The 27,544-nt window shown below is 40.7% G+C and overlaps 3 protein-coding genes across 4 annotated transcripts; 2 read left to right on the top strand and 1 right to left on the bottom strand.

Annotated features, from left to right (window-relative positions):
• Positions 1–338: 338 nt before the first annotated feature.
• On the top strand, positions 339–7,148 carry loxa (lysyl oxidase a). Of its 2 annotated transcripts, XM_042070148.1 has the most exons (7): positions 343–1,299; positions 1,404–1,512; positions 1,968–2,099; positions 3,593–3,749; positions 5,373–5,468; positions 6,395–6,510; positions 6,604–7,148. In XM_042070148.1, exons 1-7 carry the CDS (start codon positions 639–641, stop codon positions 6,608–6,610), a joined length of 1,278 nt encoding a protein of 425 aa, XP_041926082.1. In that variant the 5' UTR covers positions 343–638; the 3' UTR covers positions 6,611–7,148. The 2 variants fall into 2 exon arrangements, with proteins under 2 accessions (XP_041926083.1, XP_041926082.1); XM_042070149.1 differs by lacking the exon at positions 6,604–7,148 and having other exon boundaries at positions 339–1,299; positions 6,395–6,514.
• A 721-nt stretch (positions 7,149–7,869) lies between these two features.
• On the top strand, positions 7,870–16,366 carry snx24 (sorting nexin 24). Its single transcript, XM_042069910.1, has 7 exons — positions 7,870–8,067; positions 10,875–10,958; positions 11,704–11,808; positions 12,804–12,898; positions 13,421–13,450; positions 13,678–13,742; positions 15,194–16,366. The coding sequence occupies exons 1-7, from the start codon at positions 7,999–8,001 to the stop codon at positions 15,262–15,264; spliced, it is 519 nt and encodes a 172-aa protein (XP_041925844.1). The 5' UTR covers positions 7,870–7,998; the 3' UTR covers positions 15,265–16,366.
• A 274-nt stretch (positions 16,367–16,640) lies between these two features.
• ggcx (gamma-glutamyl carboxylase) lies at positions 16,641–26,199 on the bottom strand. Its single transcript, XM_042069909.1, has 15 exons — positions 25,964–26,199; positions 25,374–25,589; positions 24,644–24,802; positions 23,060–23,225; positions 22,901–22,979; positions 22,679–22,785; positions 21,569–21,732; positions 20,687–20,991; positions 19,404–19,535; positions 19,080–19,231; positions 18,679–18,848; positions 18,333–18,463; positions 18,056–18,203; positions 17,663–17,867; positions 16,641–17,544 (listed from the first exon to the last, which is right to left on the bottom strand). The coding sequence occupies exons 1-15, from the start codon at positions 25,992–25,994 to the stop codon at positions 17,385–17,387; spliced, it is 2,325 nt and encodes a 774-aa protein (XP_041925843.1). The 5' UTR covers positions 25,995–26,199; the 3' UTR covers positions 16,641–17,384.
• Positions 26,200–27,544: the final 1,345 nt, after the last annotated feature.

Genomic DNA, 27,544 nt, shown 5'->3' with positions numbered 1-27,544 from the left:
ACAAACTAGATGTTTTCCTATTGGTTAGTTTGGCTGTAATTGCAACACATCACATCATTACACATCATATAATGTCAGTTGATCCAAATAAAAACATATCTTTATATAATACTAGACTAGACTCCATATGTCCTGGAATACAGATCAGATTAATGTAAAGGTGCTTGCAGGAGAAAGTCATGGAAACTAGGCCAACAAATGTAGGCTAGAATTCTACTCTGTTTCCCCTCATGTCTTAAACGCAAATTCATTGCTAAGAGTCGTTTACCACAATTCAATCTCTCATCGTTAAGAAACAATTTCAATTAGCTAGTCAGGTGACTGGCATAACTGTTATTTACAAATTTCGATACTTCAATTTCGATAGTTTCAAGGATCTTGTATAACAACGGAATCAGAAACTTTAGAAATTCAACTCCTCCTACTTGAGGTCCCCATAGAACAGCAAACTTGTTGAGCGCTCCAGTGAGGAGACATGAGAGATTGCGCAGAGACCATGCATATGGCCATATAGGCATTTTAAAAGCATGCAAAATACATTTTATTTCTTTTCCAATAAGTTTTTTAATACTTCGATTTTTTAAGGATATTTTTGAGTCAACCGTGTGTCCTCACGTTGTTCAGAACATTTTATTAAAATGCAGATGCGTTTAATTGACTCTCTAATTTGCTTTAGTGCGCATATATGTTTACTTGGTTGCATACTGCAAACCACTCATTCTCAACGCCTCCGTGAATCAAGTCGAGCGAGTCCTGCCTCTGGCACGGGTCAAACCTTTCAGTGGCAGCACAATGGCCAAGTTTTTAGATTACTCAGCCACGGTTCGGAATATCAACCGGCGAGGCAAAGACAAAATAAGGATCAGTCTGAGGTCAAACCTATAACTATCGTCAGCAACGTGAACTCGGCGAACAGTCCTCCCAGCTCATCCCGTTCACCAAATCCCGTCACTGGAGGAGGACGCACCGGCGGCTTGCGTTGGTTACAATCTCAAGCCCAGAGGCACAACCGTGGACCCATCGGGCGCTTACATCATCCGGCTAATCGAAATGACAACTCAGGTAACGACACTGCCCGTGCTGAGCAAGGCAACTCTACTCGTGCTGAGCAAGGCAACTCTACTCGAACCCCTCCGTTATCTAATCTACGGAGAGAAGACGTGATGGTCGGGGACGACCCTTATGATCCATACAAGTCTATTGATGACCCAGACAACCCATATTACAATTCCTATGACACATACGAGAGACCGCGACGCAGGCAGCGCCCGGGATATGGCACAAGGTACTTTCAACACGGTAAGAACGATACCTTATCTGATGGTATGGTAACATCACAGTGCTTTGTTTATTGTATAACTTTATGAAAGCGTGTGAAACCACTAGATACACATTCTCCATAGGACTGCCTGACCTTGTGCCAGACCCTTATTATATCCAAGCCTCCACGTACGTCCAAAGAATGCCCATGTATAACCTTAGATGCGCAGCAGAGGAAAACTGCTTGGCAAGGTATAGTAAACAAATGAAAGGACTGCCTTGAAAAGTACTGTGGATAGACTGTATTTCATTCATTGTGTTCTGCTAATGGTAGCATAACTGACTGTATTTATTCAAATGCTCTGATGATGGCATCATAAAGAATTGTGAAAATGTATGCTCCAAAAGTCACAACAACATTCTGTTGCTGTGACTTTTGGGTCAACAATTTCAAGGATTTATTAATTAATTGGGGGCCTTTCTGCATCAGTATTCACTAATGCTATTTAAATATATAAATAAATCACCACTTTTTGGGAAATAGGACTGCTGAAACTGAATTTAATCTAAGACATAACAATGAGTTCCAAAGAAACATCTGTTTTTTTCTCTTCTCCTGTCAGCATGATGTCATCATGCATATTTGAGAGAAATTTCACAGAATGCCATGTGTATTTACTCGATCTGATTATATTTTGGACCAACAGTTCAGCCTACGGAGCGCGAGACTATGACACACGCATGCTCCTGAGGTTTCCACAGAGAGTGAAGAACCAAGGAACCTCAGACTTCTTACCAAGCAGACCACGCTACTCATGGGAGTGGCACAGCTGTCACCAGTGAGTGTGTTCTGTGACTGTGCACATACCACCAGCAATTAGACTGCCACCAGTCTAAATAACACCCTTTTTCACTGACTTCATTTGTCACCTGTCTGTCTGACTTTCTGTCCTCTTCCAACTGGTTTCTCAAGGCCAGTTGGAATGTTAATTGTTCTCTATGAAGACTAAACCAGTGCTCTTGGCTTTTGTGAAAACTAAATCAGATCTATCCAGTACCCTTAGTCTGTCCCTCTGAGAGTTCATTTCAGTGTTTGACATTTACGCCTTTCACAATACAACATAAAGTCTCCCATTAGCTCTTAACTAATGCTATTTTTGGAGTCGTATTACAAGTGGTTACAGTTTTCAGTTCCAAGGGAAATGGTCTAAATGTTTGCTTGTATAAAACGCATAACTGGCTCTCTTAGGTGCCCTGCAGTGCCAAAAAAGCCAATTCATGGCAATGTCTCACAGCATAGTTTAGTCCTGATGTAGAGAGGCCACATTGCATTGCTGCACTACATTTGGCCCAATCCCAACGTATACAGTGACCTCATGCTTGTAGTCAGTCGTAGAAACCCTGAAATGTCATGAGTGGAGAAATCCTTTCAGAAAAGGAATTTAAGTTATTGACGCTTGGTTCAAGTTCTCCAAACTCTGTTTTTTGAGGAATCCACCACCAATGCATATGTTTTAAACTTCAAAAACGTTGTTTGTAAACATATTCTAATTCCTCAACAGTGTTCTAGTTCTTGGCCGAGGATATGTGCAAAGTTGATCCTTCTCATTAGTTTCCTGTCATTGTTCTCAGATGAAATCTGGATTTTATTGGCAGCTCATCAAACCACAGACAGTCAAAAACCACCCAGCCATATTTTCCAGTGAGGTTAACACACCGAGTAAGCTCACAAAGCTTCACAGAAACAAGACGGGCACTGAGTATTGAAAGGAACTCTTAATTCTTATTTGCAGCACTAGTACAAAGTAGGTTGGAAGGGCCTGTGCTGATCATAATCACTGTTTCGTTTTTGTTGGATACACCACAGTGGTTCTCTAAAGTGCCACCATTAGGCAAAATGTGATCATTACATTATGGCAATGATGTTAAAGATCTTATGTGGCTCACCCAGTCACATAACATCTTTGTTGTACATATGGCTTTTGCAATTCAATAGAAAATGGTTGCCAACGAATGTAACACTTGATTACACTTGAAGATCTGGAACCATTTTCCCCATCCACCTGTTATAAGATCTAGTATAAGTATAAGTGTATATACTCTTTTGATCCTGTGAGGGAAATTTGGTCTCTGCATTTATCCCAATCCATGAATTTGTGAAACACACACAGCACACAGTGAAGCACACGCTAACCCAGAGCTGTGAGCTGCCTGCTACAGCGTAGATCTCTACAGCCACTTTCTCTATTTCACATCCTTGCATCTGCATTTGCTCTCTCTGTATTTACTCTCTGATGTCTCAGCTGCAGAAAGGATTTGTCTGTGATTTCAGGCACTACCACAGCATGGATGAGTTCAGCCACTACGACCTGTTGGATTCGAGCACCCAGCACCGCGTGGCTGAGGGACACAAGGCCAGCTTCTGTCTGGAGGACACGTCCTGTGACTACGGCTTCTACAGACGATTTGCTTGCACCTCACACACCCAGGTAATTACACTGTAGCTGTTTACACACAGACAGTATCATTTAAGAGCAATTCAGGCCGAATTGAGGCATTATAGTGAAATGCCACTATAATTTTCTCCTAAATGGGCTGAAATGGTCGCACTGGGCACACATCATTTTGTTTGAAATGAGACGCAAGTGGAAGCCTCACACTTCAGTGTCAGTCCAGTTTTTACTGGTCTTCAGTGGACACTGATTACCAGGAACCACTAAACCAACTAATTTTAAGGAGTGATCATACAGGTTGGTTGCCACCATTCCAATTATACCACCTTAGTGGCATTCTAGGAGGCATTCAAGGAGGCATTCAAGAGTCAGTAGGAGGCATTTAAGAGTCAGTATTACATTGAAAGTACTGAATTGGAATCGGAGACCCTGGGAAAAGGTAATTGACATTTGAGCTCAACGGAATATAAATTCTACCTCTAGCTTCAGTGTCCCCTGAAGCAACATATTAATTGTCTGGAACTGTTAGTTCCTTCTTATTTACAGAGTAAGGAATGTGTATAAGCAGCACCGTGTCTTTGACTACTGTTACACTGGAACCTGCCTTTGATGATGTGAATTTTATTGCGGGTTTAGAAAATAGTGACATCTGGTGTCCAAATACTTATTTGGATTTAAGTAATAGTAGACCTACACTGGCAGACAAATATAACAGAACAGAACTCTCCTTCTGGTGATTCGGGGTATTTCCCTAAGATGTGCTATTAGTTATTGAAGTACTGTGTGATACTGTAATTAGGATATTATTAAGATAAATAGCAAAGACATTTAAAAATGACAATATGATTACAACTCAGACATATGATGCATGTTATAAAAACATGTAGCATTATAAATAAAAGTATATGGGCTAATTTAACACCATTGGTAAGACCTTAATCACAAACATTAATGAGTCAACTGCTCTCACATGCAACACGATAGTTTTAGTTCATGCAAGAGTTGCAAGAGTTTGCTTGTTGACAGACTCTGCACATAGATAGCCTTTTAAATTAGGGCCGCATGTCTCTCAATATTGTACTTTTACTTTTTACTTTAACTCACAAGTAGAGAAAAGCCTACAGCATGGAAAGTCCGGCAAATGAATAACGACCGCAACTATGCGTGGGAATAAGGGAGTGTGAGGTGAACGTTAGGCTCCTATGATCTGTTCCGTATGGTGGGGGAATAGATACTGGTGGTGAAGGCCGGAGTCCAGATGAAATGGCCAATATAATTTGAGATGGTTGTTTTAAAATACAGTTCTGTTTGCTACCTCCTCTATGCCACAGCCTGTTTTGTAAAAAATATATATTTCGACCTATAGGACATAGCTGTGTTTCATCTTTATGAATTTATTATGTATATTCACATATTTGTTATAATTTATGTTCTTTAACAGCAGAGTCATGCTGACTATGTGTGATTTATAGGCCAGAGGGGCCTTTGTGAGGTAAGTTGGACTGTTCCAGATGGATTTCAGCAATTCATGGAAGGACGCAGTAGCCGTGAACTATCAGCTGTTTTGTGTGGACTTACAGTGGTATAAATCACTCTGTCAGGTTGTGATGTTCAAAGATGTTGGCCACATGGCTTACACCACTATCTGCTCTTGTATAGGGGCTGAGTCCAGGATGCTATGACACTTACAATGCCGACATTGATTGCCAGTGGATTGACATCACTGATGTAAAGCCTGGAAACTACATACTCAAGGTTAGTGTTGACAATTGTATCATTTACATTTTGTTACCCACTCATTTTATGAGCTATTCATTCTGTGTGAAATAACATAGGTATTGTATTGGTGCACATTTATTCTGTTGTGACAAATCATTACAACAAAGTGAAAGGCCTATGCATCTGGAATCGTTTCAAGGGATATCTTGAGTATCGTAGTAGTTGTTGGCACACGCTTTAACCACTCTGGAGAAGAGGGATCTGGGATGCCAGACACCACTGCTGAGCCTTCTGGAAGTGTTGTGGGCCTAATGGAAAGAAACGGTGATGAAGGATGGGACCCATTCAACAACCCCAGTGAAATGTTTTTGTTGTTGTTGTATAAGTATATATACTCTTTTGATCCCGTGAGGGAAATTTGGTCTCTGCATTTATCCCAATCCGTGAATTAGTGAAACACACACAGCGTGAGGTGCAGCACATACTAATCCCGGCACAGTGAGCTGCCTGCATCAACAGCGGCGCTCGGGGAACAGTGAGGGGTTAGGTGCCTTGCTCAAGGGCACTTCAGTCGTGCCTACTGGTCGGGGTTTGAACCAGCAACCCTGCGGTTACAGGTCCGAAGTGCTAACCAGTAGGCCATGGCTGCCCTTGTTGTTGTTAAGTAGCCTATTGTTAAATACCTGTAGGATATTTGTAGGGCATCTTGTAGTGTTACAATACTGTGTGACAGTGAGAGGTTAGGCCACCGTGATAAATCGTCAACCATTTGCAACAAGGAATGTAAAAAATTTTCCTGTGTCTCACTAAAAATGAGAGATGAAAGGCAAACGAGTTTCCTGTTTGATCTGTAATTTGTATCACTTACAGAATGTTGTAAAAACACGGTAATCTGACTGTTTGTGCATGGATGTGATTCTAAGGCCGATTTACTCAGGGTGTTGTTTTTATCCATGATACAGATCAGTGTGAACCCAAGCTACCAAGTCCCAGAATCAGACTACAACAATAATATTGTTCGCTGCGATCTTCGGTATACTGGCAATTATGCTTATGTCTCTGGCTGTCATGTAACACCGTAAGTATCTCATCCCAAACAACCACATGAAACACTCTTATCACTGATTACCTGTTATGTTTGTAATTAAACTGAGCCCTTGTTTTATTTCAGATACTGAGAATGAAATACTCTACCAGCAAATGGAGGTCAATCAAGAGAGTGATCAAACCATACATTGATCATGATAATATCAATGGTAACTACTTGTACTGAATGACCATGGATGCTGTTTTGAAAAAACACAGTATAAAAGCACCACTGTGTGAAAGACAAAATGTCTTACAAGATTTATTTTAATTTTTGTAAAACTGCTCATACTTACACAATTCTATGTTGTCATTGCTTACTCATTGCTTATTAAGATATTGCATTAACTGTGCATATGAAACTACACACTGAATCACAGCTTTCTTCTGTCTTTTGTATTAGCACATAATAATGCAAAGATGCCCTTCAACGGGCTATACCTGTAGACAAAATGTTTACAAAAAAAATTAATTGCAACTGTTCTTTTATAATTAGTAGTTCTAGAGCTTATGTAGAATTATTGTGCCCTAATTCCCTGTGTATTCTGAGTTAACATTGTACACAATAGCTTAGTGCTGCTCACCCCCTGTGTATTTCTGAAATATACTTGAATAAATCATTTAAATGTTTTACTTGCATGTGCATCATCAAATATATGACGTACATGGCAGTTTTTTTTTTGTTTTGTTTTGTTTTTTAACTTTGACCAATGTCTAAAATAATGTACAAGTTAAACCCCATAGGCTAACCCCATAGATGTAGCGCTGACCCCTGCTGTCTTGTAGGCCACACATAGATTAGTCAAATTTGAGCAAAGATGAGTAGGCCTAACTTAAAGAGAATTCATAACAGCAAGAGAACAGTCTAAATCAAATGAATATGGAAGCATATCAAGTAGTATATGCAGCTTGTTACCCAAGACTCATATAGGCTCATATTACAGCTTATATTACATTATGTGGAAATGGGCACACATGTGCTACTGCCCATTAGTCCTGTCCTGTGTCTTTATAAACCCCAATGTTTAAAGGCATAGGCCTACTTGCTATTTTAACATTTTGGGATATGAAATAAACCAACTCAAACGTGCAGTTGGGAAAACGGTTTATTAAAGAAAATGCCAATGTAGGCAAATTGTGATTAGGCCTACCTGTTTGTGGCTATGGTGGGTCACTTTAGACATACAGTAATTTGGGTTTCCAAATTATTGTCGCACTGTGTATTTGACTATTTAATATGTAGCATATTGATTTTAATGACTTTTAATTTTGCATTAAATGTGCGGCCAATGTGAACCTTTATTTTGAAAAGTGCACACAGTCGTTTTCCTGTTAGTGAAGTGACGTAAGAAAGAATGCAAATCTCACCCACCACCACCGCTCCCTGAGTGAGCGGTGTAGGCTACCGACGCTTCATGAAAGTCCACTAAATTAAGAATGTTATGTAATAGCTTACCAACGTGAACTTTTCCTTTTCAAGATGCATCCCTTAATGGTCTCTATTCCCTCTTTTCGATTGGAGGACAATTCCGTGGAAAGAGGATATACGGTAAGAACATACGACCTTTGAATGAATTGCTCGGTTAAATACTAACGATACAGAATCATAAAAGGCTATAATCCCACAAATTTAGAAAATGTCTATTTGCAGAGAACAAAATTATACGCGTCAGGATATAACAAACGGCTTCATCTCTGAATATCCTGATATGTTTGTGGCATTGACGAGCTGGTATGGGGATCCTCCGTATATAGGATAGGCTATTTTGGGGTCAATATTGCAGCGACGAGCTGTTGGTTTTTAATATCACAACAGGTGATCTCTCGTGCAAAAATATGCCCAAAATCAGCTGATCAGCGTTCATGATTCCGTGTAATGTTGACTACCTTCACAGCCCATCGTTTAGTGGTGTCCATGATAAATGGTGGGTGGGCAAATGATATCGTTACCACGGCATATAAAAAATGGCATAATGCCATTCCGTTATTGCTTTAATAAATAACACACCACTAGGTTATGTCGTGAAAATCGTTTATTGTAGCGAATGGTAGGCGGCGGTGGAACCAGGCACGCACAGTGATGGAATGTTTGCCTTTGTAGTGAATGGTAGGCTATTCTCTGAATCTTTGTCTTTATCACTGATTCAGTTCCCTCTTGGATACAATTGTATCATTGTGTTTTCTGCCTTAAACACTACTGTCAGAGTGTCAACTGCCCTTGTCTCTGTAATTTTAGGTAGCCTAGTGGCTGTTGTTGCACCCCAGCCCTGGTTCAAGTTATTAGTTCTGGATCAATCAGTTTTGTTCAGTTAATGTGGGATTAATGCAGGTGCTGAGAAGGGAAACCGATCAAAGCATTAGTATGGCCTAGGCTACTGAACAACTGGTTTCATACACTGACCACTAACCAATAGGTATGTTGAACCTTCAAAGTTCATTACCTTGAAGTGTAGGCCTACTTTGCTCTTGCAAAATATTTGGGTCACATTGTAGGCTACTTGGATAGTCCGCCCACAGACTATCTACATGTTCAGATCATCAACAAACAATCTGTTAACACTCTGTCAACCATAATTTATGGTTAAGGTTAATAATGGATTTAATAATGTTAATGTTTAGTAATTGGTCAACATCAATTTTAGATACTGAATTTGAATCTTTACAGATGATCTTTTATACCTCTGTGGGTGTACTATCCAAGTGTTTCCCAGTGTAAGCATATTTTCCATGACCTGCATTGTCCAGATTGTCCAATGTATTTGCTTAATAGCCATAAATATCGAAGGGTTTTCTTGATTTGGTCCTGAAGAAACTGTAGAAATGCCTGTATGTTGTTGAATTTATTGTGATCATAAGGACATAGTCTCTATAAAAGTTATCTGAATACAACTGGCATTAATATAAGCATATTTAGTAAATGTAGAGGGAAGGATTTGCTCACCAAAATGAGTGATTAAACAAAAATATAGAATAGTCTGTGTTCATAGCAAGATGAGGGAAAAGACTCACAATGTGCAGGTTCACAGTGTAGCCATCTGACCAGCTCTGAACTTCTCTGTTTTAAAGGATAAGATGATTAAAGTTCAAGCATGTCAGCTAAAGTTATAGTTGGTTTTGGACTGTGAGGCTGACTCAAGTAGAGACCTAAATATAATTTTTTGTTTTCGACCTTTCCTTTCAGAAATCATTCTAAGTCTGTGAATGTACAATGACAGGCTTCTTGATGACCAGAAAAGGAAGTTGTAACTTCTCTTGTCCTTCTTGATGCTTATTCACATGTGTTCCGAAAAACAGAATGTTGGAAGGCTTTGGCTTTGGTTGAAAGTGCTGTACATTGTAAAGACGCATTTCTTCTGTAAATTTCAGCATTTATTTATTTGTTTGTTGATTTAAAGGTACAGTCCATGATTCTGACAAAATGTTGTTACTCAAAAGCCAGCCAAATCGCACCAATTGAACCTGAAGCAACATGTTGCTAGAACAGTGTATGTGTAACCTGCGTTGGGTTGACAGCACGGCTCAGCCCTGCACTCACCCTCACCCAGACTCAAATCTGCAACTTACAGGACCTCGGATAGGGAGTTGAGCACGCTACCAAGTGAGCTAAACCCCCAGGGTGCTAGCTATCATCACTTACTAGCATGTCTCTTAAGGCGTCAGGAAGGAGGTTTACCTAACGTACATGTGCACAGCTACGTACCAGCTGGCTACCGTTACATATGGCATGGTCAGGAACACTTGTTTTCTTATTTACAGTGCCAAGGGGGCTGTTCAAATACCACTGTTTGAAGACACACACAGAACGGACAATAATATAATGGAACATACAAACTTGAGAAGTAATTGTGCTGACCCACGGGGACCTGGGTTCGAGTTGGACCCGAGTCATTTCCCGAACCCACCCGTCTTTCTCCCACTTGCTTCATATCAGTGTCTTCACTGTCCTATATAATAAAGGACCAAAACTATACTAACAAAGTATTGGATTATAATTGGAGACTGCACATGCTGTATGTGATGGGATCGGGGGAAACCCATCACATGGTCAAAAATCCTTGATTGCTGCTCTCAACCCTGTCTCCTACATTTCACCAATTTAAGATTCTATCCTAGCAACATCCTGGATACCATCCTTGCAAAAATAATGTTGCTAGGATGGTATCAAAATCTTAAGTTGGTGAAATTTCATCATGTGATGGGCTATCCCAGATTCCATCACATATATAATTGTAAAATGCTAAATTGCAAAATGTCTTGGTTAAACAGATCCAGTAACTTGCATTTGTTAAACATTTTTTAATGTAAATGATAATGCTCTTATCACCCTGAAATTATTTTCTGCCTTCTCTTTTCAAGGTCTTCAAGATCGAGGTGTTGATGTGTGGCCGCCAGCACACTATTGAGAAACGCTACAGCGAATTCCACACCCTGCATAAAGCGGTAACTACAGAGATTCAGTTCCTTTTTTGCTAACACTTCAGGATGAGCAAAAGGAGTGCAATGGTAAAGCAACCCATATCAGGAAGATGAGTGGGCTGTGTGTTACATATAATAATAATAATAATAATAATGATAATAATATATAATAATAATAATAATAATAATAATAATAATATATAATATAATGTAAATATAATTCAGGTTTATTAGCCAAGTATACTTGCATATACAAGGAATTTGTGCTCTGCATTTTACCCATCCGGCGATAGTATACAACACACCCACATACACAGTGTACACCCATTCAAACACACACACCCTCAGAGCAGTGAGCACACTAGGAGCACACATACACACCCGGAGCAGTGGGCAGCCCTTGATCCGGTGCCCAGGGAGCAATTGGGGGTTAGGTGCTTTGCTCAAGGGCACCTCATCCATGGATATGGATGAGAGAGAGTGCTGTTCAGTCACTCCCCCCCACCCACATTTTTCCTACCAGTCAGGGATCGAACCAGCCACCCTTCGGTCACAAGTCCGATTCCCTAACCATAATATATTATGATACTGTAGTTATTAGTTACATTTTCCTCAGTGTGCGTTTGGGAATGGGATACTTTGGAATGAAGTGAAGTAAAATGAGAGGAGGTGAGAGATTAGATATAAAGAGTAAAGATCTTAGAGCGGAGCCTTCTAAAATCTTTGATAAAGAGTGTCTTAAAACATTCGCTGAATGCTCTCCTTTCAGCTGAAGAAAATAACCAAAGTTCCGGAGATTCCCTCCAAACATGTGAGAAACTGGATCCCCAAAGTCCTGGAGCAGAGGAGACATGGGCTGGAGCTCTACCTCCAGGTAGACTCTCCTCACTGACGCAGTCCCACAATCCCCCACTCTTCATTACTTCCTGGATATTTATGTTACCACAGTCAGAGGTGGGAAAAGTCTAGCTTCAGAAAATAAAAGTCCAACCATGTATAGGCTCTATGCACGACTTAATTTTAGATTTGCTTGTACTGGCATATCAACTTCCAAAAACAATGGCAAATATGGCTTTTTTTCTATAGTCATTGTCTTCAGGACCTCGTCTCATGGTAATGTAGACCGACTTTGTGAAAATGTTGTGTGCTATTCCCTCCAGCAAACAGGAAAAGGGTTTAAAATTTTCTTAACCACAAGCAACTGATGTTACTGAACTGTTTAGATAACTTTAGCCATGTTGTTCAATTAGAATTAGCCTACTATATTAAAACTGACAGGCTAGTAATATGTCATTTTCTGTCATAGCTTACTGTGTACAGTGGAAACAAGAAATTGATTGCCCAGTAGGAAGCAAATCCAAAATTGAGTCCTGCATAGAGTCCATTGGATCTACCTGTGCACTTCTCACCAATTAGCTGCTCTACCTGGCTGAAGAGTTGTGCTAATTAGAATCAGCTGGTTTAAGTGAATGAATGGCACAGATATGTGGTAGGATTTTTACTTTCTGAAGCTGGACTTCTCCATCTCTGCCCACAGCATTTTATTTCTTATTTCTTGACCCACAAATAAATCTGTTTCAAACGTGAATCTCAATTTCAAGGACATCAGCCTTTTACTGTGTGTAGTGCAATTTAGTGTGACTTGTAAAACTGGCTGGTGTGTGTTGGTGACACCCTGTTGTTTGCCTGTTGCCAGAGCTCATTGCTATTTTATTACCTTGTTTTGTTTTGGCCAGAAAGATTTAGTTGGAAGTGATGTGTCTGTTGTTTACATATAGAAGCAATGAGAAAAATGAAGCAGTGAGACTCTCCACCCTAGATATGTTTTCCTTCCTACTGAAACCTGCTGTTTTTGTCATTCTCTCGTAGACTATAATCACGGAAAATGAGGTTCTCCCCAAGATATTCCTGGATTTCCTCAACATCCGCCATTTTCCATCACTGCCAAAAACTGAGAGTTGTGGGTAAGGTTGTTAAATTGGTGTTCTTGAAACAAAAATGAGGTCAGACTAAGAACTCAATGTGCTGGCCTTTAGGCATGTTTTGAACTAAATTTTTCTCTATCTGTTGACCTGTAAACATTTGTATTTGTTATACGTGGTTTCTGCATGTTTTAACAGGTTCAATTTAAAATGTTTTAAGGTCTTTAAAAAACATTTTTCAGACTTATGAATGAATTTAATACAACATTCACATCCTTACCTGCAAAAAATATGAAGTAAAATTAAGGAAAGAGGAAGAGTCTAATAATTACTAACGAAGTAGTAAATAAAGGCTGCAAAGTTTGGAACTGATAACTGATACAAACTGACCCAGTTTGTAGTTTTTTTCAACATCATGATATATATGTATTATTGAGACAAAGAACTACAACACCGAAAACTAGTCTATACTGTAAACTTTTAAGGCCTAAATTTCACATGATTAAATTCTAGACTTTAAGACTTTGTGGAAATTATAAGGCTGTTTAATGTCTTTCCCTGTAGGTCTTTTGACACAGATTTAGAGGAGTCAAGGTAAGCAACGCTTTACCACCCCCCCCCCCCCCCCCCCCCCCCCCCCCCCCCCCCCCACTACTAACCTATAAATGCAGTGTTGTTCACATGATCTAGTAACGCAACAGTGTTTTTCCAGACATAAGACCAGTGTGGTGGCACTAAGTTAGTCTGTTGAAAGTCAGCTGTGTCATACTGCTTGCGACTGAACAGAAACCTGCTGATGGCTTTTCCTCTCTCTCCCCCAGCAAGCTGACTCATCAGCCTGCCCTTCTCTTCCTGAGGGACCCTTATGTGCTCCCAGATAACCACGGTAACGCTCCCAACACCCATTTATGTGCATGGAGGAGGCGAAGGGCATTTATTAAGTGTTTTATATTCATCTCTGCCAACGGAGGAAAGAAACGGCATAGATATTCAATGTTTTATGTAGCTATTTCACATTCCCTGAGGTGTTCTGTGTGCAAAACTGTATTTAAGTAAGAGTACCTGTATGTAAGAGTGGCAAGTAATTCAAGGAGGTGCATAAAAAGGGGAGGAGCTCTCTTGAGAAAGGCATGCAAGCTCTAAAACATCTCTCTGATTGGCTGCTACGTTGTTTGTGACACTCCACATGCCACACCCTATGAAAGAATAGATCAGACTCATCACTGATAACCACATGTGCTGTTATTTCTGGCCAGCAGTGACATACAGTAGCTGTTGTGAAGTTTTCTGTTTATTAAGAGATTCTGATTGCATGGTTTCTAAAAAATGTATAGAGATGTAAAAAAAATTTCGCTCCGGGAACTTATCTTATCTTTATGAAGCCGCCTGATGTTGAAAGTGTGGGACATGCACAGTGTGATAAGATGGGCTGTGCAATTCTGTTTATCAGAGAGACAGTTGGCACTAACTGTTCATCATTTTTCCCAGAACTGCCCACAGTTACTCAGTGATTACTGGAAGGCTTCTGAGCATTTTCATTTCAAAACACACACACACACACACAAAAAAAAGTATCCAAACAAATGAGTCAACTTTTGTAGAACAAACACATGGGCGTGAACTTTACCCCTGGGATTACATTTTATCAATGTTGGTCATTTCAAATGACTCGTAGCACTAAATGCTTCCAGCGCTAACCTAGTAAAGCTTTAACAGTACCGGTAACTGGTGTGTTTTGGATTTTATGGGGGCCTTTTTATGCCTTTAGACAGGACAGTAGAGAGGGCGACAGGAAGCGAGTGGGAAAGAGAGGGGGGTGGGAACAGGAAATGACCCGGGTCGGACTCAAACCTGAATATGGTATAGACATCTTTGAGATCTGGTATCTTGCGATTTTTCTTATGGGAAAAAAACATGGGGATTTTTAATTATCGCACCTGTTAAACACCCGTGGGGACGAAGAAGTCTGAAATGCAGACATTTTGCTCAACACACTTTTGTCCTCTGCCTTCGAGTGGGTATTGTGATCTTCGGTAGGTTAAGACTAAAAACTTAAAACTTAGATTTTTGCTACCCCAGAGCTAACTTGCCATAGGTAGTTAGCTTCAATTAACACCCAGATCTCTATATATGGGCAAAGATGGCAGGTTTGGTTCTTTTTTGTAGGCGAACTTCAGAGGTCTATAATGGGCGCTCTAACCAGTTGTGCCACAGTGCCCCCCATGTTTTACATTTTATCTGCAATTGCCTTTGAACTGTTCGTCAAAATGAAATGCTTCCGTAAAAAAAAAAAGAAAACTTTACATTAATCCCTTTCCATGTCTTGTCCTTTCACAGACACATTTCCTAATGTGGTCACTGAAGGAGTGATCCATGGAATGTTCTACCCTGACCTCCAGCCGAGGTAGAATGGAGACTGAAGGACTCCAGAGGCCCTCTGTGAGGAGAAAGTACACACTAATGCTGACCTCTACTTAAGATCTCACTAACATGTTAGAGAGACGTATGGATACAGATTGGAACGGCTGTCCTCTCCTAAACTGGCCTTCACAAATCGACTGACCTTAAGTTAGTACTATGTATGTATGTATGTATGTATGTAATTATATATATTTCACAGCCTACACAGTACCTCGAAACCAATTGTGACATGGGCAGAAACGGTGTAAGTGCTGAAATTTGAAAAAGTGTTTCATGTAGGCTGTGAAGTGTATCAATAAGTGTTTCTTTTCATGTTTACTAAATTCTCACTTTAGTTATGATCTATTTATATGAAGTACTGCATGCCCCTCAGAAATGGGGTACGATATGCCTTGGATGACAAAGGGATACCTGACCATACAAGAAGTCTAAATGTACTGTACGTGTGTACTGAAGGAATGAGGGAATTCTTCACCCATTAATGGAACCTAAATACACTAATAGGTGTGAAAGCTGTGTGATTGGGTAATCTCACTGCTTGGTGAAGACAGTGTGATGCCGATTCAGTTACTGAAGGACAGGAGTTGACATTGCGTTCATTGGTTCATATAGTTCATTTTCCTACAGTTGACTTCTGTGCACATCGTGATCACAAACTCCCTTAATTTCAAGGGTGTTAAAGGAACTAAACTTTGTCATGGTAAACTCTGATGCATTGTTTAAATGAAATGACAGATGAACAGTGACAAAGACTTTTTTATATTCTCTATGTACAGCTGCATTCAGCACTGACACCTACATTTAGATGGAATGGTAGATTTGCACTCCACTCTGAGCCAGTTCACTACAAATTCTATTTTCGGTTTGATTTGTTTTGTTTGTTTGTTGTTTATTAACAAAAAGGCCCTAAATCATGACTTTGTACTTCTGTGTGTGTGTGTCTAGCCATCTAGAAGTCTTGGTGATTGGTGCTGCTCACCCAGTTGAGTCTGACTGAAGCACTTTAACCTTGTCACAGTGAACGATCACATGTGCTGTATAGTGAAGACCATGATAATTTCACAGCAATAAAATCTATTCACATACTTATTGATGGTGCTTCCCCCTCATTGTGTACCTGGATGATTTGCAAGCCTTTAACCAATTCACAACCAATTTTTTTCAAATTCGTTTTAGTGGCAAATGTGTGGTGTGAGTAGTCAGAATACCTGGGGGTAAAGTAAAGCCTGCAAAAATAGCTAAACACTAGAGATTATGAAAATATGAAGAGGCTTATTTTCTGATCCACACAGGAATGTTGCTAAGGAAATATTAGTGCTTGGTAGTGACAGTAGAAATACAAATTATTATGACAGAGTGCAAGTAATGTTTGTTCCTTTGCTTTAATCTTCGCAATAAATCATCCCCATCTTTGTTAAAATATCACATTAATGCAATGTCCACTGTCTAGACTTTCAATGAAAAGACAAACATGGGTCCATAAAAATCAACAGTGTCTGCTGACAATCCTTTCCAGGCAAAGACTACTCGAATAGTGCAAGTCTGACGCTGAACCAGTTCATATTCTGCTTGATCGTAACTTTAACAGTTCAATGACCTTCTGGAATGCTTAAGTTTACAGGACTACACATGGGACCGCTCTAGATTACTTGCATGTTATCCAAATCTAAACAGTATCTGTTGTGATATGGTCAAACCCATAAATGTTTACATGTTTTACAGTTTCTTACCGCACCCAGACACAGACTGAGGGTCTTCCTCTTTTCATATCTTCCATGATTAAAGGCAGGTAAAAGGCCTCATGATGACTGACCATACTGTCCAGCTCATGTTCTTTTATGGATGCACAGCATATCATTTAGGGAAAAAACATCTAAAACTTCAACTTTCTGTAACGCGTTCCATCTCAAACAAAAAATCTTTATGCATCACATTATTACAAGTCACCCATAAAAAAATAATTACAAACAAGCTTCTTGGAAAAACAAAAAATATCCCATCAAACCTTTCGGAATGTTCCAAATGCCTCACTCCTACGACCAGTCCGTAACAGCCAAAGTCAGTAACACTGATCTGCTCAAACAAAGTTCTGTTTGGACCTCGGGGCTTAGAGTTCGTCGTGACCCACCTCTGCCTTTAAGTTCTCCTCATGACAGGCCTGGGCCTCTGGCTCTTTCATGTTGGCGTATGCTACCTCTCTCTGTAGCTGGTCCAACGGAGGGAGCCCAAAGGCCAGGTTGCGCAAGGCAATCGCTGTCATCAGGAACCTGACAATGCACACCAGAACCAGAGTCAACCGAGAGGAATTAAGGTACACATTGCTGTTAGTTTATCTGCAAATATACATTCTTAAGCCTGAACAGATTTAAGTCCCCCCACACTCACCCACGTCGCAGCATGTAGAATTTTTTCACGGCGAACCGATTCAGCCTCTCTATGACGTTGGCCTCGCGTCGCTTTCTTACTTCCTTCATCCGGCGCTGTCGTTTCAGGAACAACTGGACGATGGGGTCAGTGGCATTGACCTCTGCGAGGCCGTCCTCGTTGTCAATCGTGAGGGGCTGAAGCTCCGGCGGCAGAGGCTCTGTCTCTGCGTGATGGAAGGTAGCGAGCAGCCGAGTGTTACCATAGCACTGTGTGAGTGTGTATGCATGCTGCAGTGAGGTTAATGTGTGTGTGTGTGTGTGTGTGTGTGTGTGTGTATACTGAAATAAGGCTGGGGTGTGTGTGTGTGGTTGAGAGGGTATTTCAGTAGGTTACTGGTCATTTCAGACTCACCAGTCCCATTGCGAATGCGCTCCTGCAGCTCAGAGAGCTTGGTGAAGTTCTGCTGCAGAGCGGCCTCCGTGGTGTTTACATAGATGTACATGTAGCAGGACGGACCCTCAGACACAGTGTGAACCTTATGGTAGGCTCCCGCTGGAAGCTGCTCAAACACACACACACACACACACAATGCTGATTTTCATTTAATTTCCATAAAATACAATGGCACAGATCCACAGCATGTGGTCATAGCGTATTTGCATTTTGAGGGCAGCATGGGCGGCAGTACCTTCATCTGTTCGCCCGGCTGCAGAGTGTAGTTCTTCTTTTCATCCAGAATCTCCACATTCACCTGGCCCTGCAGCACCTGCACCGAGGTGTTGCCCAGATCCTCACTGACATAGTTCTCCAGATGTAAGCCTGTCAAATTAAACCACATTCGCCAACATTACAAATTAACAAGCAGGAAATAGAGGGAGTCGATTGAACTTGATTGATGGATGATCTAGAAGTAGCTGAAATTGACAAACCCAAAATTGGTACGACTTGCTGTGAACTTGAGAATATGCACAGTCTCGAAAATTATCTCAGATTATCAGGCACAATGCTTCACAAGCAGGGGAGTGGAGACTTACCGGGGAAGTCAGCAATGAAGACAATCTCTGTCTGATTATCGAGGGTTTCTTCGATGTCCAGAAACTTCTTCCTCCAAGGCGACAGGTCCACCAGTAGAGGCATAAGCCAAGGGTTTGGCTTAAATGGTGACCAGTCAGCTTTCACTATATCAACACGAGGATCAAAAATCCTGCAGATTTACATGAGAAAGGTCACTAGTAAATCTTATTTGTCTTGCTGTCAGATAAGAAGCATCAAGCAACATGACTTAACAACGACTTTATAAATGAGTAAGTTGTTACTTATCAACTTGTAATTGGACAAAAATCCCACTTTCTTAATTTGACAGACAAGCGTCAGCTATTGCAGAGGAATAACACCTAAAATTCTTCAGTGAGTGAGCTGTCTTCAGAGTTCATACCTCTGCTGGAAGCGCTCATTGATGGACACCCAAATGTCAAAGTAGATCTCCGGTTCAGAGATGTTGTAGTGTGGGAGTTGATGGTAGAGGCAGGTGGCGTATTGCTTCAGCATGTCCCCATGGTCCTTCCAGCGCTTGCTCTGAGTGAACACCTTGAGAAACGTGCAGTAAAACGTTTTAAAACATTTAACGTTTTATTCAACTTAACATTCAACTTCTAAGTCTCTAAAGATCTTAATATACATGCATAGATTTAGTAGCTACATAAACATTGGACAGAGAGTGTCTTTGTATGCACACACACACACACACGCACACACTCACCCCTGGGTTAAGGTATCCAACGTCCCCCGTGATTCCATCTCGATAAGTGATCTTAACATGCTGGTGGGATCGTGAATGAACCATCATATCCCATGAGTATCCATACAGTCCATTGGTCCAGTTGTTGTAGCCCTGAGTATAAAAAGGTGGAAATCTGTGTCAATTTCACTCTGAGCACAGGCTAACAGAGACTTAAAAAAAACGTTGGCTACGGGTGGGGCTAGATGACTAATCATTCTTTTCAACAGATTGAGGAAATTAATCTCCAGCTGCCTGTAAAGGTTTCAAGCACACTAAACTGAATAAGTGTACCCAGCGTCCTCAAAACAGTCGTAATATTTTTGCTTGGTTCAAAACATACTTGTATAAACATAGACCAGCGATAATTTGCACATTAGTTTTTTCACACCTCTGAATCAGCTAGAGGATTACCACAGGGAATTTGTTCTGTTCTGTGACATGTGAAGATAATTTAGAGGTACTATAGCCTTAGCGCAATGTTCTCATAAGGAACATAATAACAGATTGGCAGGTTGGCCTGTTAGGCTGATACAAATGAACATTTCACACAAACATTTCCAGTCGGCTGGTGGCCATGTTTACTTTGCCTAAGCAAATACTGTCCATGAAGAGAATAAAATATGTACTTTTTGCTTGGCGAAAAGTGTAACACACAAACTGAGGGAAAACACTTCATTTGATTGTCCATGTTTTCGCTCACAACCTTCTATTAAAAAAAGACCCAGGGACAAAGTTCAAGGTCAACGTAAGGACCTAAGAAAAGTAAATGTAACGCCAAATGTTCTTTTGTGAGGTGCTGACCACTGGTAGAAAGTTGAATGGTAGAAAAGTACCGCACACTCTGGCTCCATATGAGAGGTTTTAATAGACAAAGACTTTTCAGCCTGTAAGGCAAAATCTGATGAAGGCCTTATGGGCCGAAACGTCTTTGTCTATTAAAACCTCACTCTCATATGGAGCCAGAGTGTGCGGTATTTTTCTACCATTCAAAGTAAGGATCCAGTCATGGTAGGGGCTCTGATGTGGTTTAGGTAGAGGAAGGTAAAGGAAGAGGTTATGGATAGTTGAATTTGTTGACTGGTAATTCGGGGTGATTGTCAGGTATTTGATAATTAATAGAAAATGTACTGACCAAGCTCAAGCAGGTAACATTACAACCTTGCAAGTCTCAACACACGTAACAAATGCACCCCCAGTTTGGTGACGTGTACTGTGATATTTAGAGAGCGGTTTGGTTCTTCAGTTCTGCGACATACTGTTACCTGTGTGATGAAGTGAGAATAGGGCAGGCAGATCTGCTCTATGATATAAACAATGGTGAAGATGGTGAAGAGCTTGTGCTTTAGTCCAGGGCTGGAGGGTCTGGAGGGGGCTTTGGCGCCCTCCTGTGGGGGTGCAGACGCTGGCGGTGGGCTGGGGTAGACGCACGAGGAACTGGTCTGGGACAGAGGTGATGTGATAGGCAGTATCGGCTGTAGGAACTCTGGGAAGTGGCCGAAGAAACGCCTCGGCCAGTCAGGGTAGCAGAACAGGGGGCTAGTGGCCAACATGGTGTAGGCAAACATACCTGCAAACAATCAGAGTCCACGTCAGTCTTATCGATCATGTGAATCAGTGTCACAGGCTAACAGCCAAAATACTGCACATCTGTCTGCAGGTTACATTACTATGTCAACATGTAGAGTATCTCTGCTATGTAGCTGTACTTCATTAATGATGTTTTGTGCTGTTTGTGTTCCACTTATATATATATATATATGTATATGTGTGTGTGTGTGTGTGTGTGTGTGTGTGTGTGTGTGTGTGTGTGTGTGTGTGTGTGTGAAGAGATCAGATGCAATCCCCTCTAAATCTGTCTGACCACTTGTCTTTTAAATGAGCATTTTTTTTTTATCATCATATCATATATAGGTTTTGCCTACAAATTCATATTGCAGACCAGGAAGAGAATGGTATTTAGCAGGTTTTGAAGCTAAATTATTTGATTACGTATACCGGTACTGTGTGTAGAGAGTATTCACTCACCATTGTTATCTAATTTTTTACAGAGGTGGTGTTTAGAGGGTTTTGCATCTGAACTCTTCACATATATATATATATATATATATATATATATATATATTTCTATATATTTTTTCCCTCACCAATGCTGAAGAGCTGCGAATTCATGCAGTGAAAATAAGAGACAAAGAAGAATGCATAGGGACGCGTGAAGTCAAAAAATAGCAGGTAGCCAGCTGTAAGGTCCAGTATCAAGCCACCTCCGTGAATCACCAGCAGACTGACCAGTTCGACCGGGAGTATAAACCTGTGAACAGATACAAGCAGTTACATACGTGGAGTCGTACTGGATGGTGCAACACTACACTGGGGGATTCTGAGTGCATTTCGTTTTGCACTTTAACCCCAAAACACACAGTGAATCACTCACTCGGTCTTGTTCTCCCTTTCTATACTCTATACTCTGGTTTACACAACCCACACTGGATGACCAGACAGACAGTACTCATTAAGTGATGACAATTCTACCGTTATAACCTTGATGAAGGCTGTGTGCCGAAACGTTGGTCATTAATAAATATATTAAGAGATCAGCGTGGGCAGCTACTCTATTTCTAATTTGATAATCTCCTCCTGGTCTTCCATGCTTTTTCAATTCTACTGTTATGCCATGTAAATGTGTCATTGCCCTAACACATTTAAGCAAAAGCTTTTCAGTGAGACCCAGATCTAAAAGTACCATATAAAATCTTTGCAGCCAGTAGATTTTGATGTATGCTTGGAATTTTTGTGTTGGTGTGGTGCAGCCGGCTTGCGCTGACCAGACGGGTTATATTTAGCTAAAACGTCCTGTTTCTTTGAGCTGCACTCCATCAAGTTCAGACATGTTTGTTGGTTGGCCTTCCAATTGCTTTGTGGTAATAACTACAATGATCTTCTTTCGCCAATCCCTCGGGTCTGGTTCTTTCTCTTATGGGATTGTTAGACAACATGGACCGCTCTCTTTTCCTCTCTGTGCTCAATCAACTTAGTTTTTCATCCGATTCTCTACACGACCACTTCAGATTAAATTAAATGGGTATTCTTTTAAACCATGCCAACACATTTCCCTCATAAGTTCATGCGTGGCTCAGATTTTCTTTAAAACATTTTTCAACTTTTTGGATCCCTAAACTGAAGAGGACCAGAGGAACACCCAGTATTTTACCCTAGTGGCACATTTTTGCAGGCGGAAATGAAATGGGCTCCCTTACTTGAAAGGGTCAAAGAGCCAGTGGTGAGCAAGGTATCCCATGGAGTATCCCTCCACCCAGTCTGCATCAAGCTTCTTAACTCCAGCAATGAAGTATACTAGGAATATCTGGAAGAAAAAAAAAAAAACATAAATATAATATCATTAAATGCCACTGAGGTCTAATGGATTGAGCTAGATTATTTGCTATTTGAGATAGAATTTAGCTGGACACCAGACAGACCTGGGTTCTAAGGAGTGTGTAGTTCCACAGTGGAACATCAGCATTCCTCTTCTTTGAATTAAACAGTCCATCAATTGACCTGCAGTGATATAAATTAAAATGTGCTATACATGTTTGATATAAATAATAATTTGCATCAACCTTCATTCTGTCTCTCACCAGTATCTGTTAGCATCCATGAGAGTGAACTGGAAGCCAATGAGGCCGTAGAGGTAGGAGTGGTTGTTCCAGGCAGTCTTGTCCAGGAAGAAGATGTACCAGTAGGTGGATATGAACATGAGGCACGAAAGGCGATAAAAACATCCAAGCATGATGCCAATCGCTCCTGTACATACACATACATGCAGGAACATACTGTAAACATATATCACATTTCCTCAGTAATAAACAAAACAGAAAATTGGTTAATTCTTGGAGAATCTGAATAGAATATTTATTTAGTCATAATTATTTAGAGCTATATTAGAGTTTGCCCCGACGAGTCATTCAGTGATGATCTGGTACAGTGACACCTGTTTTTGAATCTTTACACGGGTACCACTAGCAGAACCTGTTCTGTCTCGTGAGCAGGGGTGAAAGTAAGCCGGTACTGGCCGGTACGGAGTACCACTAAAATATTTGGAGAGGGTACGCCGTACCGGAAAGAAAACTATGCTGTCTCTGAAAAATATAGCACTTTCAGCATGACAACACAACTGCTAACGTCAAATTACCAGAAGCAACACGTTTCCCCCAAAATATATTTCATATACATTGTTCTGAACTGAATCTGAATTGTGTCTAAACCTCCCGTGCAGCTGGACAGACAACGAGCAAGCTATAGCGCGCGTACAGTAGCCTACAGTAATTGCGCCAACGTGCACTGGTATCCAAAGTGTTTTAGCAGACGGACGTTTTTTGGAAAGTCTCCCAAATAAAAAAAACCATACAGGCTAAAGAAAAATATGTTGATGTTTAAATAGCCTATTCTGGTTTTATGTGTGCAGTGTTTTGCTGGAGAGACAAGAGACAGACAGCGCGTGTACGGCTTAACCAGATCTTGCGCAGCAATAATGAAAGTGTTTTAGCGGACAGAAGTATGTTGCAGTCTCCCAAATAAAAAGGCATGACTCAAAGAAACGTGTTTCATGATATACAGTAGCCTATATAAAAAAAACGATTGGAAGTGGGAGCGAGCAGAGTAACTAGGCTAAATAAATAAATAAATAAATAAAGGTTGAAATTAAGTGTTTGCAATTTATTCATAATCAAAAACAGATACAGGTGGGTTAAAGGGTGATACTAGAGTGATAAGAAGTCCTAGTGAATGCTTGATAAGTAGACTATAATACAGTAAATAAACAAGTAAATAAATAATAAATAATTAGGTTAAGTGAAATTTTCGGCGCGGGCTCTGTGCGCGCATTATGACTCTATATGATAGTACCACCAAGAAATAAAAACTACTTTCACCCCTGCTCGTGAGTAATGGTGGCAGCTTCACCACAACTGGCATGCCACTTGCATAGCAGCAGAGCATTGTCCATTCACACTTCCAGTGTACTTCAATACACTTGAGTAGTTGAAGTTAACTAATATTTAGCAGCCACTTTTATCCAAAGTGACACAGACTTTGGGCAAGGGTTTGGGAATCAAACTCGGGTCGACCAACTGTCAGTCTGTGACACTCCCCCTGTTCCACCACACTGGCTCAAGTAATTGCTGCTGTAAGTAAAAAAAATGTATGTCTAGGGTATCACTAACCTATTAGCATGATCACGTAGACCAAGTACATCCAGTCCAGGGGAAGAGGCTTGAGAAAGTTGAACAGGGGAAAGCGGCACACTGGAGCCCCATCCAGGAACTTGTAGTCCAGGTGACTCAGGCCTCGCTCCTGCGTGATGTCAACAGCCATCAGCATCCCTGGGAACAATAAAAACATGAGATGATGTACCGCCGGTATACAGATTGAATAGTAAGATGTTTAGCTGTTTAGCCAATGAACTTGGCTGAACAAATTATGTAGATGTAGGGTTTTTTTTGTGACATTCCAGTATGTCTATATGATATTATGTGTACAAAAGCAGGCCATACAATGACTTCCTCTCAAACCACTAGATGGCCAAATTTAGCTTTAGTGTGTGCTCCAAAGCTTATATCCCTGCAAAATAATGATTCTTCTTGACTTTTAAATACTTGACAAACAAGTGCTATTGGAAAGGTACACAACAAGAACAATGACCAGTTATCACCAAAGTTTTGATAACAACACGACAACATGATCAGTGTGTTTCACAAGGGATAAAGACCAGACATTCCAGGGTCCCCCATAACATTCCTTACAAGTCCACCCCCAGGCACATGTCTGTTGCCATTAAAGCAGTCTAAGCACAACTGCAGGAAAAGGTTGTCAGAGCCTGGCCTGCAATTACATGGATGTGTTGCAAGGAGTGGGAAAATATGTTCTCTCTAAATCTCTTAACTGCTAACTTACCAAACAAGAAGCGGAAGATTCCGAGGGAGGCTGGGTCGGTGGGCCGATTCAAGAGACACACAAATCGTTGCCAGGAGGACAGGTCCTCTTTCTCAAAGCCAAATAGCCTCTTCATTCTGCTTTCAGTTGGGCTATCAGCTGAGCTCTGGTTAGCTGCAGTCTGTGCACTCTCATCGCTCCCACCTTGACTTGAGGATGGCTCTACGAGTGGGGCACCTGAAAGGACAATGCAGTTCAAAACCTGCCAGGCTAGATCAAGTTGAATATGGCATTTCATTTTAAATCAATGTATTACCAATGCTTTATGCGTAATAACGCCGTTGTATTGTAATCTAATTCAAAGATCACTCTGAGACAATGCATTCATTCATTCTAGGTTCACCAGGTACAGCAAGAGAGGTTAGTGAACTCTCTTCTGTTGCCCCTCCAAGAGTGTGGGAAACGGATTTGTATATATCTCAGCTCAAAGAATGCTACTTTGATGATGATTACATCACTGTTTTGCTCACAAGAACCGCAAATCTTCCATTACTATGTACAAAACATTTTCACATGTAGGCTAATGTGTTGTGCATTTGTTATGCTCCTACCGGCTGCCACGTCTAATCCCCCTGCCTCCATGCTTCTCACTCGAAGGTGGACCAGGTGCAGGAAAGGGATACCACAGTGGTACCAAGAGTCCCGTCCAGAAAGTTCCAGGCGAACTTACTCTAGGGATGAGTGGAATCTGATTTCCAACACGTACACCACATTTGGGGATGTGTCATAACAAGGCGACTGCTTATACAACCGAGGACGTGGGTGGAGAACGGTGGAGAAGTGAACGACAACAAAAAAGAGTATCATAAAATAAAAGTCCTCGACAACAAAACCATCATAGCCTACTATGCGTCTTATCTGAAATATTTTAAAATAGGAATAATATTTTCAGTATACAATATTTTAAACTAGGTGTAAACTCGAAATTAATTCACTGAATTGCAATGAGAAGATAAGCATTCACCAGGACGGACGCACCAGAGCCCGTCTACGGAGAGCCTGGCCACTCCGTATTAAGTCCCATTGTACCGAATTTTGGTTGCAGTTCCACCAGAGTTCCACTGGGGGCGATCGCCATGAGTGCAGAATGAATGGGAGTCAATGGAGCTAGACGGCTAAATTTGTCTCTTTCACCTGATTGTCGTTGACAAATCTCAGATTTGATTGTAGTTTGTATAACTTCAACATGGGTTATATGTCAAAAGTTGAATGAACGAGTACTTATGTCCTTTTGATTTCTTACAGGTTGGGTCGTTGTTGCCCATAACACGCTAGCATTGTGCTAATGAATGACGTCATTGACACGTTTGAAAGGCTTTTTAGAACAATTAAGTGACTTTAAAAAATATAATACTCAACCAAGTGTATTTTCTTTGCCTCCCCTTTCGAATACAATATTCAAATTACTTGAAAAAATATATATATCCCGAGAAAAGTGGATTTTGAGGGGTACAGCTCCATAGACCTCCATGCATTCTGCACTCGTGGACGAGCGCCCTCATGTGGAACCACAGAAGGAACTGCAACCAGTTCAGAAACCGGAAGTTTTCCGAGTAGCAGTTCTCTGGACATACTTACTTCTGGGATTAGGCGCATCTGATTTGTCATAATAAAAGTCCTTCCCGATTCAGCCAAATTCCAAAATAATATTTGGTTTTGTTATACAGTGAAAGGTCTACACTTCTAAATGAAACACACTAACAGAATTGACGGTAAACCTAAGCAATTGTTCTGATCTCTGTGATAAAAAGCCAGTTTAAAACATTATTTTTGCATTGAAGAGAATTTGTAGCCTACCTAGGCTATTTGTCTATTTGTTAGTCCCCTGGCATAGTTACAACTTGTATATTTAAGGCATATATTAGCCTATACTTGCTTGATAAAATTTATACATACATAAATATCACAGATGGGAATCATTTAAGATATTTTAATTATTATATGAAACAGGCTTATTAGTGTTTAGGCTACTTACTTCATTCAGACTTTTCTATATCCAAAATACACTACTGCAACTAGTCGGAGTTACTTACAAAACAGCCTACTACAAAATAATACTTCCAAGTGGTGTTGAGGGCTATGGTACCCCAGGGAGCCTTTACTAAACAAGTGCAAGTAACACTATAAAAGGT

Source organism: Alosa sapidissima, chromosome 18 (assembly GCF_018492685.1).
Source record: "Alosa sapidissima isolate fAloSap1 chromosome 18, fAloSap1.pri, whole genome shotgun sequence".
Classification (NCBI taxonomy): domain Eukaryota; kingdom Metazoa; phylum Chordata; class Actinopteri; order Clupeiformes; family Clupeidae; genus Alosa; species Alosa sapidissima.
The sequence above is the reverse complement of the archived record's forward strand: the minus strand, read 5'-3'. Positions and strand labels throughout refer to the sequence as shown.

Excerpts from the sequence above, each read along its gene's own strand:
- loxa (XM_042070148.1), top strand. The coding sequence starts at position 639 with ATGCAGATGCGTTTAATTGACTCTCTAATTTGCTTTAGTGCGCATATA. Across the intron at positions 1,300-1,403 it reads CACAAGGTACTTTCAACACG|GACTGCCTGACCTTGTGCCA; the intron begins GTAAGAACGATA and ends CATTCTCCATAG. Across the intron at positions 2,100-3,592 it reads GAGTGGCACAGCTGTCACCA|GCACTACCACAGCATGGATG; the intron begins GTGAGTGTGTTC and ends CTGTGATTTCAG.
- snx24 (XM_042069910.1), top strand. The coding sequence starts at position 7,999 with ATGCATCCCTTAATGGTCTCTATTCCCTCTTTTCGATTGGAGGACAAT. Across the intron at positions 8,068-10,874 it reads CCGTGGAAAGAGGATATACG|GTCTTCAAGATCGAGGTGTT; the intron begins GTAAGAACATAC and ends TCTCTTTTCAAG. Across the intron at positions 11,809-12,803 it reads GGCTGGAGCTCTACCTCCAG|ACTATAATCACGGAAAATGA; the intron begins GTAGACTCTCCT and ends ATTCTCTCGTAG.
- ggcx (XM_042069909.1), bottom strand. The coding sequence starts at position 25,994 with ATGGAGGCAGGGGGATTAGACGTGGCAGCCG. Across the intron at positions 21,733-22,678 it reads TGGCTCTTTGACCCTTTCAA|GTTTATACTCCCGGTCGAAC; the intron begins GTAAGGGAGCCC and ends ATCTGTTCACAG. Across the intron at positions 19,536-20,686 it reads ATTCTCACTTCATCACACAG|GGCTACAACAACTGGACCAA; the intron begins GTAACAGTATGT and ends TTTTATACTCAG.